General features: G+C 39.6%; 1 protein-coding gene across 1 annotated transcript; it reads right to left on the reverse strand.

Moving 5' to 3' along the window:
- Window positions 1-411: 411 nt before the first annotated feature.
- On the reverse strand, window positions 412-8,001 carry LOC147825077 (uncharacterized). The gene is made up of 2 exons (XM_087187406.1): window positions 7,647-8,001; window positions 412-1,760 (listed from the first exon to the last, which is right to left on the reverse strand). Exon 2 carries the CDS (start codon window positions 1,717-1,719, stop codon window positions 508-510), a length of 1,212 nt encoding a protein of 403 aa, XP_087043532.1. The 5' UTR covers window positions 1,720-1,760; window positions 7,647-8,001; the 3' UTR covers window positions 412-507.
- Between the last annotated feature and the right edge of the window lie 7,960 nt (window positions 8,002-15,961).

The following is a 15,961-nucleotide window of genomic DNA, read 5'->3' on the forward strand; positions in this document are numbered from 1 at the left end:
AGCGGGGGGGGGCAGGGCCCCCTACAGGTCCTCCCTTTTAAAATTATTTTTTAGAAAAGCGTCAGGAGAATCAAGCCTGCGGGGGCTGAGCCTGTCTTGGGTCAGAGCAACATACGTGTCTGCACCGTGCACCTTACCCGTCATCGGTTAACCAGAGAATCAAGGCTCTGGCACCTGTCTTAGGCGGCACACGAGGGCTCTTTCATTGCATGGCACGCTTGCTCAGTTGCCCGTCATTGGCTTGCCAGCCCGCTCACCAGGTGGGGCGAGAATTTTACGCCGTGGCAGAGATGGAATCGGCCCATGTAGCGTATGTCCAGCCAACATCCTGACAGTAATTTACCGCTGATTTTGACGTACATCTTTGTCTCCACTATAGCTCCAGGGGAAATCACAACCTTACAAAATCAGAACTATCCGAGGACATTTTAGTTACTAAGATTAACATAGGTTAAAATACAAAGGGGAATACAAGGCTTTTAAATCATATCAGCCTGAACCTTTTATCTAAAAATCAAAGCGATTTCTACGTATAAGCATTGGTATCCATTGTATGCAGCAGCATGACAATAACAGACAAACACATACAATTGCAATGGCAAGAAACAATTGTTTTACCCATTGTAGGTTGGGTAGCCATGAGGTCAACCATTTAAATAGGTCTCCGCCATCCTCATTGTGCACCTTATTAGCCAGGTCTTTCAATTGTTTTATTGTATCATCGATTTTTTCTCCATTGTCAGTCAAATTAAAACAACACATATTTTTTATTTTTTCACAGCCCTGGTGATGAAAAAGCAACAAATAATCTATTGCTGCTCGATTATCCAAAATAGCTTGTCTTTGTTCCTGTAATTCTTGATTAATCAACGCCAGGGCGGTGGAGGTGGCATTCAATCCTTTTACCACTTTACAGGCTAATCTTCGTACTGCCGCTTCCGCGTGCACCCCGATGGACGGCAGCGCAACAAAAGACCCTATCATGACTAACACTTCTGCATCAGTCAATAGACCCACATCATCATTACATCCCGGGGCGGTATACGGTGACCACCGTCTAATTCGATTAGGTACAATCAAATCAGTTCTGTCTGGTAATATCACAGCCAACCGACTCAAGCAACAACGAGTGTCACTCAAGTTGGCCGGAATGTAATTAAAAGTTTCCCTTTCACAAGTGTAAAACCAACCCATTGGCAAAGAGACATGGCAATTACTATACATAATTTCTTGTTCAACACGGCAGGACATGTTTTCCAAACGTTTAACTTGCAGACATTTAGTTGTACAATTTCTGTATACAGCACATTCGGTCTTATTAGACATAATTACCTTAGGTGAATATAATTTGACAGCATTCTTGGGCCTGCGACAAGTAGCAGATCCCCAATTGTAACTATCTGCATATGTGAGATTTTTTCCTGGGATATCTTTAAACAGAGTATAAGGCCGCAATGATTCCAATGGGGTACATACAGGAACGAGGCAACTTCCCAACATATAATGAAAGTTTACATCAGCACTTAGACAAAACTCAGACAAGTTGAGCGAGCCTGCCAACTGAATCCATATATTTTTCATGTGGTCTAACCCTTCTGAAGGCGACACCACCCATACCCTGGTCAGCAACATCAGGGGAACTAGGCATTTCCAGCTCATCCTATTCTTGTTTTCGGATCGTTCATTCAGCCAGATGTCCTTCATGAGTTCCCTCTTCATTGTGCGCCGGAGGTCCAAACTTTAAATGATGACGATGTTCCCTAAGATCACATGATATAAATTTCACTAAGGAGTCCCTTTGAGGAATTAAGACCAGAACAATATTTTCTGGGTGGCCACTTCTATATTCATCAAAGGGAGTTCCCATCTAAAAATCACTTTAATCTAATAAATTCCAGTGATACCTTGATCCAAGAGAAAAGCATATCTTTAACAAAATAACATCATCAATGTAACAATGGGTGAATATCCCTTAAAGAGAAACGAACATTTTGAGCTCAATTACATGACCACAAACAACAAACACTAGACAAACATGTAAGACAGTGTAGAACATCAGGGTGCACCCAAACATTACTAGATAAGCTGAATTATATCCTTGCTCATTTTAAATTGAAATTGTGGGCGCCATTGTTAACTGATCAGGATTGGACAACGTCAGGTCATCGGCATCATCAGCACGCCCATCAACTTGTTTTACTAGGCGTTCTGGGAGCCATCTGGCTGACTTCATTTCCTTGGAATAAATACACACCGATCCTCGGCCCCAGATAAGTACAGGATCGGGCCCGTGCCATGAGTGGTCCAGGGGGTCTTTCCACATCACCGAGGCAAATTGTCGTTGCGTCTCTGGTTGCCAGAAACGATTGGCTGCAGATGAACCTTTGGCATCCAAATTTAAGAAGTTAAGAATAAATAGTGCATGTGATATCAGGTTTCTAGGAGACCCCTTGGTAGGGTACCATTCCCCCTTTTTTATTTTGTCTAAAGTAATTTTGAGTGTGAGATTAGCCCTTTCTATAATGCCTTGTCCTTGAGGATTATATGGGATTCCCGTTATATGTGTTATTTCAAATTGTTTGCAAAAGTTGGAGAAGCCAGAGCTGGTATAGCCGGGACCATTGTCTGTTTTAATTTGTTGTGGACATCCAAGTACTGAGAAGGCAATGAGGAGATGAGCGATGACATGTTTAGTAGCTTCCCCGGACTGCAGCGTGGCAAATATGAATCCACTATAGGTATCAATGTTGACATGTATATATTTAAGATTTCCAAATTCAGGGTAATGCGTGATGTCCATTTGCCAGAGGGCATTTGGAATCAAGCCACGAGGATTAACTCCCAGATGAGGTGTAGGAAGGTGTAGAGTGCACGTAGGGCAGGCCTTAACAATTTGTCTAGCTTGTTCTCTAGTAAGCTTATACATAAGGCGAAGCGTGTGAGCATTAAGATGATGCAGTTGGTGTGCCTTTTGTGCCTGGTCAATTGGAATGGGGGCATCAGTATTTATTGAACAGGCCAAAACTTGAGGTCTTGTAGCTAGGTCTGCTAAGCGGTTGCCCTGTGTGAGTGGGCCAGGTAAGTTAGAGTGGGCACGAAGGTGTCCAATGAAAAAGGATTCGGATCTCTTTCTGATTAAATCTTGTAATTGGAGGAAGAGACCACCAGTCTGAGAAGCAAGTTTGATCAATCCACATGTTTCCAATAAGGGGACAGATTGAGCAATATAAGCACTGTCAGTAAAAAGATTAAAAGCTCGGGCAGGGAATGTAGAAAAGACCGCTATAACCGCCTGCAGCTCGGTTAATTGGGCCGAAGAGTGGGCGGTTTGGAACTGGGCAATGTTATCGTCCCACACATAGGCAGCCATCCCAGTGGAAGAACCATCTGTAAAAACGGATAGGGCTTCTGGCAGAGGAGAACAAGAAGTGACCTTTGGGAAAATGAAGTCATGTCTGTTAGCAAAGTCAATGAGTTTGTTGGGAGGATAGTGATTGTCCAATGATCCTGAATAAGAAGCGAGAGCAATTGGCCAGGAATCGGTAGTCTGCATAAGCCAATCGATTTGATCTTTAAGGTAGGGTTGGATAATGACATCAGGTTCCTTTCCAAAGTACATCTTTCCATGGTCTCTACCTAGAACAATCAGGTCTGCAACTGCAACATAATAAGGGTAAAAGGCCCGCTTAGGGGAAACTGGGAGATGAACCCATAAAAGGGGAGCGGTTTGCCAAAAGACAGCGGTGGGGGAGAGAGAGGTTCTGCAAACGATATATTGTAAAGGAGAGTTATAATCTACAAAGGTAATTGTCTGATTTTGAATGGCTTGTTCTACCGTGCTAATGGCTTTGCGCCCCTCAGCAGTGAGCTCCCGAGGCGAAGTGGGGTGGCTATCACCTTGCAGGGTATCATAGAGAGGCTTCAGGTCATGTTTAGTGAGCTTTAAATAGGGCATAAGCCAATTAATATCTCCGAGCAGTTTTTGGAAGTCATTCAGAGTTTTAAGACCGTCCAGCCGCAAGGTGAGCTTCTGGGAGGAAATATGACGTCCCTTCATCTGAAATCCGAGGTAACTGTAAGGGTCTTTTAGTTGAACCTTATCAGGGGCAATCTGGAGGCCACAAGATTCAAGGGCCCGCCGAAGGTCAGCATAACAAGCCAAAACCTCACTTCCCAATTGTCCCGCCATGAGAATATCATCCATGTAATGGATAATATACATTTGAGGCCAATTGTCTCGGGTGGATTGAAGTGCTGTGGCTACAAATGACTGGCACAGGGTGGGACTATTGGCCATGCCTTGGGGTAGCACTAGCCATTGAAAGCGCTGCATTGGGGCGCAGAAATTGGTCGCCGGGAGGCTAAAAGCGAAGCGTTTTTGATCTGCAGGATGTAAGGGAATGGTGAAAAAACAATCCTTTAAATCAATAATAACCTTATAATATCCAAGGGGGATGGCTACCGGTGAGGGAAGACCGGGTTGTAAAGCTCCCATGAGTACCATAGTTTTATTAACTGCTCTGAGATCTTGCAAGAGCCTCCATTTTCCCGACCGTTTTTTAATGACAAAAATGGGAGTATTCCAAGGGGAGTGGCTAGGAATGATATGGCCAGCATGAAGCTGCTCCTGCACCAGCTGTTGAGCTGCTAACAACTTCTCCTTGGAGAGGGGCCACTGATCGACCCACACTGGATCATCCGAGAGCCAGGTGATCTTTTCAGCATGGACCGCAGGAGTGTCAGCGACCCCTATGGAAAATGGCCCAACCCTGCTCGAGGGGGCCGAGGGACAGGCTCAATGGGGTGAGTAAGGCTAGTAGGGTGTTTTCCCAGCCCCGTTCCTGGAATGTACCCATTTTTAAACATCTGCATAGTGACAATTTCATTGGGGCTGGAAATAATTATCCCCATTTGTGATAATAGGTCTCTCCCCCATAAATTAATGGGTAACCCTGAAATGATATAAGGTTGAATGGTGCCCTGATTACCATCTTGGTCCCTCCAGGTCAGATCTTTGGCACTTTGTTTAGGATTTTGACTCTGCCCTATACCCTTGAGATGGGTGAGGGTGTCCTTCAATGGCCACGCCTGAGGCCAATCCTCTCCCTTTATGATAGTTACATCGGCACCAGTGTCGACCAACCCAGAAAACTGTCTCCCATCTAACCACAAGGTCATGAGAGGCTTTTGTGCTGAAAGTACCTCCGACCAGTAGACATCAGATGAGCCGAAACCCTGGCTGCCTCGGGCGTTTTTAAGAGCCTTATTAGAGGTGGAGAGAAGGGGAAGGAGTAACAATTGGGCAAACCTTTGGTCTGATTGAATGGTATTAATAACTTTGGGGGAAGAAACCATAACTTTAATTTCCCCAGAGTAGTCACTATCAATCACTCCTGGGTAAACCAGCAGTCCATTCATGGTACTGCTGCTTCGGCCTATTACGAGGCCAAAGGTCTCCTTAGGTAAGGGTCCAAAGACTCCCGTAGCAAGGGCCTGAACTCCCATTTCTGGGGTTAATACTGTGTGGGTGGTGGCACTGAGGTCCAATCCGGCACTTCCTTTTGTGGCTCTGACGAGGTCTGAAATGGATTGCTGTTTATTGGAGCAAAATTGAGCGCCCCGTAAATTTGTTTGGAATTGGGGGCCCGGGGCTGGCCCCCTTTCCCGTTTCCCGAATTCAAACCCTGGAGAGGGGGGAGGGGTCGACCCTGGGCATCAGTCTTGGATCGGCACTCACTCGCCCAATGCCTCCCCCGATTGCATCGGGGGCAGGGCCCTGGGGGCGGAGCGTCGGGGCCCTGCATTTTAGCGGTCGGGCATTCTCTAGCAAAATGGCCAATGGCCCCACACCGGAAGCATTTATTGCCGACGTGGCGTTGTAAGAATTGTTTGACTGTGAAGCCTTGCATGGCGGCCGCCATGGCAAGGCCCTGTTGGTAGGCGGCCCCAATCTCAGAACAAAGGCGAATGTAGCCGGAAAGGTCAGTTTTCTTTTTATAGGGGCGGATAGCGGCCTGACAGGCGGCATTGGCGTTCTCAAAAGCAAGCTGTTTAACAAAATCTGTCCCTGTCTCCACGCTCCCAAAAATCCGGCCTGCCGCCGTGAGAAGGCGGTGGACAAAGTCCGCAAACGGCTCGTCCGGCCCCTGCCGGATATTAGTGAGGGAGGCACTCACGTCTCCTTTGGAAGGGAGTTTCCTCCAGGCTCTAGTGGCTGCGGTCTGAATCTGGGCATACAACCCCACGTCAAATTGCATTTGCTGGTCGTTAGCGGCGTAGGCCCCCTCCCCAAGAAGCATGTCAAGCACCCAACCATTCCCCGCCTGAGCATTGCGTCTAGCGGTCTCTCGACAATTCTCAACATACTCAGATTTCCATAATAAGTAGTCACCTCCTGCAAGGGTGGCACGGGCCAGAGTCTGCCAATCAATTGGGGTGAGCCAATTTTCTGCCACCGATTCTAGAATAGCCATGGTGTAAGGTGCAGTGGCCCCGTACTGAGCCGCAGCCGTTTTAAGCTCTTTAATAACCTTAAAATCAAAGCCGCCATGGTGTCTCCATGCCTGACCCTGTGCGTCAACAGTCTCAGTGACAGGGAAGGCTTCCACGGGCTCAAGTTCTAGGGGTACCCTTGACCCGGACGGCACCCTGGGGGTCGCCCCTCTAATGGGGGGTCGTGGCTTATGGGTGTCCTCTCTAGGGACATTTCCATGAGCCTTGCCTGTTCTTAAGCCCTCAAGCTGGGTAATAAGTTCTTGATGTTCCTTTTCTAACCTTATCTGTTCTTTTAGAAAGTCTATTTTGTCCCGGAGTTCCTTTTGGGGATCAACAACAGGATAGGCCAAAGCGGGAGTGCTGGGGCCTGGACGGATATAAGGAGGGGGGCACCCAGAGCCGCCCCGCAATGCTTCCCCCACAGACTCGTCAGTTCCGGAGTCCTTTTGGGGTGGATCTGGGGGCGGAGGCAAGCAGCGATAGGCTTGAAGGGAGGGATATAGGGGCGGAACCTCCCGCGAGGGTGGGGTTGCCTTAGAGGCAGTGATGGAGGAAGAGGAAGCGGGGGTCCGGCAAGGCTTTGCCTTATAGGGCTTGGCAGGGATCGCGGCCGTTTGGGATTGGTCCGAGGGAACGTTATGTCCGTCGGGGGCGGGATCATCATCACTGTCAAAGGACATCAAGTCCTCTTCCTCGTCTGGCGAGGAAGGCGTGGCCTTAACTGGCCTGGGTCCCGGTGCCATATTGGCGTCCCGGGGAACTGCGTCAGTGTCACCAGCGGGTGTCAGCTCCTCACCACTACGGAGGGCTACCTCCCCAACCTGTATAGCCTGAGCTACCAGTGGATCCCTTGCTTTTTGGGAAATAATATCATTAATCAAATTCCAATATGAGAACGCCGCAATCGGGACCTTCCCGGGTCTGCAAGTGGCATAATAATCCTGGAGAGCCTCCCCCACCTTTTTCCATCTCTCTTCGTCAATGGTTCCCTCAGCAGGGAACCAGGGACAGAGATGTTTAATAAAATCAAAAAATTTCAGCAATTGTTTGACTGTAACCTTTACCCCTCGTGCCTGTAATGTCTTCTTGAGACCTTGCACAAACAGTTCGTGCTGACTAATGCCCTGTCCCATAATCGCTGCTCAACTTACCGAGGTGCAAAAAGACGGCAGGTCCACGTCAATCGCAAGCCTCTTCTATGTCGAGTATGCTCTTTGTTCCTCAATCTTAATCTTAGGGCCCCTGAGCAGCGTCCTTCACTGGATCCCCCGTTCTCTGGCCCCACGTTGGGCGCCACTTGTCCCGGCCCGCGGGTAAGTCAACGGAGACCCTAGAGGGGGAGCGAGGATGAGAGGGGACAGGGGACACGAGAGATGGAGACAAGACAGGTTTCTGATCAAGTCTCGTTTATTGCAGAAGCTGTTACAACATATATACCGTAGGGCTAGAGGGGAGGAGCAAGAGGAGGGTACTGGGGCTACTTCCTTGTTGCCGGGTAGATTTGTAGCAGGCCCGGATATGTCCGTAAAAGGCACTCAAGATTTCCAGCGGGGGGGGGGGGGCAGGGCCCCCTACAACCTGTAACTTGTTCTTTCTCTTGTGTCCAAGGAAATACAGATATCACAGATATGGAGATGGAACAGTGAGAAAGCAGAAAAGCAACAGAAGTGAACAAAAACTGGGTATACCAGAAGAAAATAAAAATGACTGAAGTCAAAGAAGATGAAAGTAAAAGTGAGAGGCAAATTAAGCCAAAGTCAAAATACATGAAAGAATAGCATGATGTATAAATTAGGCAGGTTAAAAGATATGTGGCATTTTACAGATTCATAATTGGCTCAAATTACCAGAATCCACTTCATTTTCCATTACTGAACTAGACAATACCCACAATGAATTTGTATTTTGTCGTACTTGTCTCTTTCCTTCCCTCTATCTAGAACATCTCCATGTCTATCCCCTAGTTTACTAATTTATTGATCTTTGAAAAACCTATTGAAATACAAATTTATTTAGAAAATTTTTGAGGAAGATTTTATATATATATATACATTACTATATTTGCTATATACTATGCCATATATCATTTGGTTGTGTTATTAACTAATTATTTAATTTCCATTTTATCTGTGGAAATTCAGAGTCAGAGGTAAATTTAAACAATTGGTGATGCACTGGGGTTAGAATACAGAGCATTCTTTCCACCACCTTACAAAGTCTTCGATTTTTAGTACTCTTTGCTTTAAGACTTGAAATAATGTACACCATCATTTGAGCCATACAAGATCTACCTAGGTTGTATTAATCCACTAATGATGGTTACTATTAAGCCAGAAGTAAACATTATAGTGCTGTCCGCTATACTTGTATATTCCAAAGTGCTCAGAATGAAGTAGATGAAAAAAAAATCAAAGTAGTCAGTTAATATAAAAAGTGGCTCATTTAGAGTGAACACAGGAAAATTTTGGTGAACAAATTCTTACTCAAATATAATGTGATTTTCGTACAGCACAAAAAGTGTAAACTTGAAGACATAATATTGTTCCTTTTAAATCCAAATATAATTCATATTGATGTTAATATGTGCCTGTCAAGGGAAAATATACCCATGAGTATCACAGAGGGACTCAATAGTAATTTTATTTAGAAGAGAAGTATAGCTGTACAATATAAAATCAATATTTATTGGTTATTAAAACATTTCACTCACGTTTGACATTTACAGGAGTACAATATTTTATTGGCATATTTCTTCATTTACTCTATTTGGAGACCTTAATGAGAACCTATAAACTGAGTAGGGAGTATAGCTACTGGCATCCACTAGCACCACACAAAATTCAGAAGACAAAGTTAAATTAAACAAGTTGGCATAAGAATGTACATAAGAATGTACTTTCCTTCTCTACACCTGAGTTGATTTCATGAACAGTTTAGAAAATCATAGCATAAGATGTGTTCATAACTTGATTTATTTTCAATACTAGTACTTAAATTTAAGGCCTGGCACATGCTAGGCAAGAGCTCTACTACTGAGCTAAATCCCCAGGCCTTGATATTTTTTTAAAAAGAAGTATTTTTTGACTTATGTAAAAAAATAAAAGGATTAAAGGGAATGTTATAGGAAAAAAAATATTGAATAATTTTCCTCTTGAAGATATGAGGAAGATTTTTGATATATAGTGTATATGTAAATTTACTACATTTTGTATATGCTATATATTATTTAGTTGTGATATTAACTATATTGTATTATTTTTATATATTTATTTATATTATGAAATTTTATTATATATATGTAACAATATATACTTATACTAAGCAGTAAATACTAAAAGGAAAAAATATTCCAAGTATCACAGATCTTTTACAAAAACTGACCATGCAGTAGGCCACCAACAAAAATCAGAATAAGTTTAGAAAGAAACCTATATGTTATATTGTGTAATTACCATGCAATGAAAACAGGTAGTAATGAAAACATATGTTAAAAATGCTTGAAAATAAATTAAGATGGCATAAGTAACAGAGGTCAATGTAGAAATGAAATTTGTCACAACGACACCACAGAATACAATGTCAGTGAGTGTCTGAGCAATACAGTAATGCAGTGTACCCAAATCTCCATCTAGAGAAACATTTATAAACCTAAATGCACATATTTTAAGCAAAAAATACTATAAATTAAAATAAATATTCAACTAAAGAATTTATCATAAAGAAGAAAGTAAATGAGTAAAGCAGAATAAAAGAATTAATATGTAAGAATATGTAATAAGGGAATGAGTAATAAAGAAAAAAGGTAACACATAGAGAAATAAATGTAAAAGATTGTTTAGAAAGAGAATATTCAGCTGGACAAGTAGTGCATGCCTGTGGCCCCAGCACTTGGCCTTTAAGACTTACCCAGAGACCTCTTGGGTACTCAGACATTTAGCATTAAATTGAGACTTACACTTTCAGCTTTCTTGGTTCTGAGGTTTTGGTCATGGACAGATAGATACACGCTGCCAGCATCCCAGGGCCTCCAGCTTGCAGGCAGCTTGTTGTGGGACTTCTCAGCGTTCATAATCATAGGAGCCAGTTCTCCTAATAAATCTTCTCTCATATCTGTATCTATATGTTATTGATTCTGTTTCGTGGAGAAGCTTGAGTAGTACAACAAATAATTTTGAAACTAAAATAAATATATATATTTCCTCAAAATGGTGCCAAGGAAAGATGATTTAGATGTTTTTATGGAAAGTTTAAGTAAAAAATCATTTTTTGTTATTAAAAATCTCTGAGAACATAGACCATACTTTATGAGGCTGACAAAAGATTGATCCCAAAACTTCAAAAATAGCATACAAGAGTACATCACATAGCAACTGTGTTTAGTATTATAGATTTGAACATCCCCAAGAAAATACTACCAATGTGTACCTAGTATTATTTTTAAAAAGCAATATAAGAAGATGAAATGGACTGATTCCAGAAACTTCCAGGGTGTCTGACTATATATTAGTTATATGAGTAGATGTATTGATATTACATATAGTTTATGTTTATGTATAAATATTCAAAGAAGAAACCGTATGAGCATCTTAAGAGTTAACTAAGGATATTTGATATAATTAAGCACTGTATTATCATAAACATTTTTAATAGAGATGACTTTCTTATATTACATTTGCATGAAAACATATTTAATAGATAAACAACGTAAGAGAGTGGAAGCATAAAGACTGACAAGAAACAAAATAATCATTGTATATAGATATGATCATTTCTCTGGACAGGCGATACATGACATAAAATATAACTGTAAAAACAGAAACATTTTTAAAAGTTTTAGAAGACTTGAATGATAAGGGGCATGCATTTATGATTTTAACAAGAATACTACATAATCAATATTTAAAATTTTCCAATTACCTTCCCAAAAAATTCTTATCCCTTCAATGTTGAGGTAATACTTAGCCTGTTTCCTTCCTTTCCCCATTAATCTACCATATTTGTTACAAAGTTGTTTTACAACCCAGCCTTTTTGCCTGGTCTTATTCTTCCCATCTGATTTTATCTACAACTTGGTCTGTCCTAAAGGATTTCACCTTCCCTCTTAAGTGGCAGCTGCAAAACATTTCAAGGTATGGATTCTGAGACCTACTACCTCTATTATGCTTCTTCTGACCCTTGGGCCCTCAACTCCATAAAGAAAAACAAAACAAAACTAAAATCTCTTTCATTGAAGCACATGCCATCTGTCAAAGTCATTCTGTACTTCCTCCTGGCTGACATCCACTCACATCTGCACAGTATGGCCTCATTCCATTACAATGTAAAAAAAAGTTCCTCTTCCTCCCCACCTCCAGACCGGTTTGCTGAATCCATCTCCTCTTCCTCAAAGGCTTTGCTTTGTTGCCTATCCATAGACAATTGTTCTCAGGGAAGCAGTCACAGCCCTGAATTTGAACAAACTGACTCAGTGAACATTCACAGGGAACTTACTTTCTTTGTGCTCAAATCTCAGCTGGAAAATGGAGATAATAAACATTCCTATTTTAAAGAATTGTAATAAGAATTTTTTTAAATAGTGTTCATAAAGACTTTGAAAGAAGAAGCATGGTGAAATTGTTTGACAAGTAAGTCATTCCTCCTCCTATATATTTCAAATCTACTACTATGTTTACTTTTGATCAAGATTACACATATCCTTTGGGAAAAAAATATTCCCAGTAGCCAACATATTTTCCTTGTCCTATTCATGGCCAAACATATCAGAAAAGTCTGCATTCTCTCCCTGCTTCTGTTTCTCCTTTTTGCTCTATAACCTTCCCAAACCTGGATTCTGTTTCCTCAACTCTGCTGAAGCTGCTCTTGTCAATGTCAGCGATGATGGCCTTGTAGTTAAATCCAATAAATAATTTGCAGTCCTTATCTACCTGAACAGTTGGCAGGGTTTGACAATATTGACTGCTCCTTCTTTCTTGCAATGTCCGTTCCCCATGACTTATCTACTGCAGCACTCTCCTTACTTACCTTACTTAACGCTTCTCTGACCGTTTCATTTTTGTCTCTTTTGTGAACTTTTCTCCTTGGACTATCTTTTAATTATTGGCAACCTTCAGAACTCTGCTTTATACCATTTTAAATTCTTATTTTAAATACTTTTTCCTAATATTTGCTTTTCCCAGGGCATCAATTCCCAGCCTTTACCTGATGGGTGCCACACTGTAAGTCTTGAGCTCAGATGAGGACAGTGTTTAAGAACATGAATTCTGAAGGCAGGGGATCAGTGCTCACGATTTGAATTCTCCTGCCCCTTAATGGGCAGGTATCTGATAGAAAAATTATTTAACTTATCTAAGCTTCATTACTTAAGAGAATGGGTTATAGGTTAAAAAATCCTAATCTATTTCTGATTGTCCTACCTATAGCTCTTTATTTTTAATTTATCTACAGCCTATGTGATGTCACACCATTTTATCATCTCAAAAGGTCTACAAATTCACTGTCTGAATATACTTTCCCAGGGCTCTTTCTTTTAGTATATTTTCTAAACTCACTGAGTGATGTGGTTATCTCATGAGAACTTCATTCTCAACTCTTTCCTACTATTTAATATCTTTTCAATTTTTGTGCATTTCATTTATGTCACTCTTCCAATTTATAATATTATTTAATTACATTTATTCCTTTTTCTTTGCTCAATCTTCCCAGAGATTGTCTATGTTTTTAATATTGTCAAAGAACCAACAATTGTGTGTATTAAAAAATAACTACATTACATTTTATCGAGGCTGCTCTTAGTTTTATTATATCCTTTTATATGCTGAAGATTTTGTCCTACCTTCTTTAGTTGTTCACTAGTGTATTCATATCCAGCTTTTGTTTTATCTACATATATATGTGTATATACATATATATATTTGGTAAATTATACATAATTATATATATGGCAAATTTCCTTCTAAATGAAGATTTTAATAGGAAGTTTGCTACAATTTAAACCATTTCAGAATAATATATGAGTTATTTAGGAGCATGTATGAGTATACGTATAACATTATTTTTGCTACTAATAGCCTTGTGGGCAGAGAATATGACCTTCTATTAACTGTAATTTAAACATCAAAACCTTCAATATTGACCTGATGCATTTATTGACTCAATACATGGTTTTGTAGGCGTTTCTGAGTTTAAGTACTAATATATGACCTAATCCATATTTTATTTTTCCTGTGGTTTAAGTCTTTGTAGTTGCTTATATGGGGCTGTGTGGCTTTATATATGTCTAGTAACTAGAAATTCATAACTTTCTTTAGATGTTTTATTTTTCCGTGATTATCTTCCCAAGTTGATGTCAAGAGTTGAAAAACGTTAAATTTTCCACAAGGATGAAAGACTTAATTCTTTCAGTAACCATATCAACATTTTAGGTATATATATAGAGAGAGATAATTTTATTAGTGACATAGAAATTATAATGTTAGAAAATCCTAGAAAATGTAGCTGTTCATCATTATGACAATTATTTATTTCCTTACACATGCTTTTAGTTTTATGATGTATTTTTCTACTATTAAGATACTTATGTCAGTATTTCTTCAGTTAGCATTTGTTATGTATAACTTTTCCAAAATTTAAGACTTTCCATTTTTTTGTTATCCTTGTCCCTGAAAATCATATCTAGTGGTATGTTAAAGCTAAAATTGAATAATCAATGTCTTTTATTTAATGATCATAACAACTTTATTAAATTTGGTTTTATAATATATTAAATCTGTTTCTACCATCTTATTGTTTAAAAATTTATTGTCTCCCTTTTACTGTGCTTCTTGGTTTAGAATATTTTAAATTTTTTCTTATTTCATTACGTTCTTTCTTCAGCTTTTGAATTTATATACTCTTGAAAGTTTACTATGATTATTTAGTTTTGATAATTTCCAAATTAAACTTTGTCTTATTTCTCTTTCATAATATTTATAAACCATAGAACTTATTAACTAACTCTTTTCTTGACTTGCATAAATTATACAAGCATGGTTTAGCTTGAGTTTTGTTCTTTAAATTCTTTAGAATTTTTTTAGTTCAGTTTTCTTTATGATAACTTCTCAAGTTTGTTTATTTTCACAACTTTATTTCCCACTTTGAGACTGATTTTGCTGGTGATGCCATTCTAAATGAGAAGTTATTTTCCTCCAGACTTTGATGATGTCTTATTATTCTTCGTTACTTCAGGGATATTAAGTTTATTCATTTATTCTCATTTGTTATTTTTTCTTTTTAGCTATTTATATAATTTTTATTATTAGAAGTTGAAAATCATGTTACTTTTGAAATTAAAGACATTCAAATGTAAGGCTCATGAGTTTAAGCAATAAAAGGCAAACTACTATAAGGAAGTATGTTTTAAAAATGAGTCTGAGGTTAGAAGTCAAGCATTGATGACTTAACAATGTCATTTCCTAGTTGTGTTTCCACAAGTAAATTGCAAAACCTCAAGTTCAAGTATCCCATTGTTTTAATCAAATGAGAATAGCAACATGAAGCTCATAGGGCTGCCTATGAGAGGAGATAAGGAAACAGTGTTTAGAAGCAACCTTCCTAGAATTTCCTTCAAGACTTGTGCCCAATAGACTACTCTAAGTCAGGCAAAGCAGATTCATGTAACCCTTCATATGGGTCAACAGTTACAGACTGTTCAGGATCTGCTAGCGTTATCAAGAAGTAGATTGATGATTTGAAAAGTTAGTAGCCAAAAGAGCTAATGTTGTTTACATTCATTGTGTCTTTCAGACTTCTTTTAAAGTTTTCTCTTTGTATTGGTTCCTCTAGCTTTTATTTCTTTTACCCTACTTGAGGAACATGATAGTTTTTGGATTTGTGTGTATATATATTTTCCTCAATATAAAATCTATTGTCTCTTTATATTGTCTTTTTCCATGAGATTTCATTACATGTGTGTTGTTACTACTTCCATTGCTTTCTATATCTTGTATCAGCTCATTAATATTTTACATCTCTTTTTATTTCAACTGTTTTTATATACTATACATTCTAGTTCACCAATTCTGTCTTTAGCTGTATCTATTCTGCTGCTTATATAACCAATTATATTTCTTATTTCAACCACTATATCTTTAATTTTAGAAATTATTTAGTGTAAAATGTAGCTGTTTATTTCAAATAGAGTTTTGAAAAACTTTAATACTGCATTTTCTATTTAATTTCACCTGACGTGTGTAGTTTTGCTCTGCTTTCTGTACCTGATATTCCCATCAACTACAAAGATTTTTGGTATAATTTCTTGGCTCCCCTTTCTGTTGAACATCAACTATAAAAGTTTGCTTTATTCTGTTGGGAATCTAGAATTATGCGTTTGTTGCTTAAACAGAAAAGTCTGAACATATATGAACATAAATTAAGAGTGTCTCCATCTTTGTTCTAATAGCAAATGCAAGCCAGAAATCCAAAAGCCTTT

The sequence above is a fragment of the Heterocephalus glaber genome, unplaced genomic scaffold, assembly GCF_053883595.1.
Source record: "Heterocephalus glaber isolate CG9 unplaced genomic scaffold, H.glaber_assembly_v1.0 deba00001509, whole genome shotgun sequence".
Lineage (NCBI taxonomy): Eukaryota > Metazoa > Chordata > Mammalia > Rodentia > Bathyergidae > Heterocephalus > Heterocephalus glaber.

Excerpts from the sequence above, each read along its gene's own strand:
- LOC147825077 (XM_087187406.1), bottom strand. The coding sequence starts at position 1,719 with ATGAAGAGGGAACTCATGAAGGACATCTGGCTGAATGAACGATCCGAA.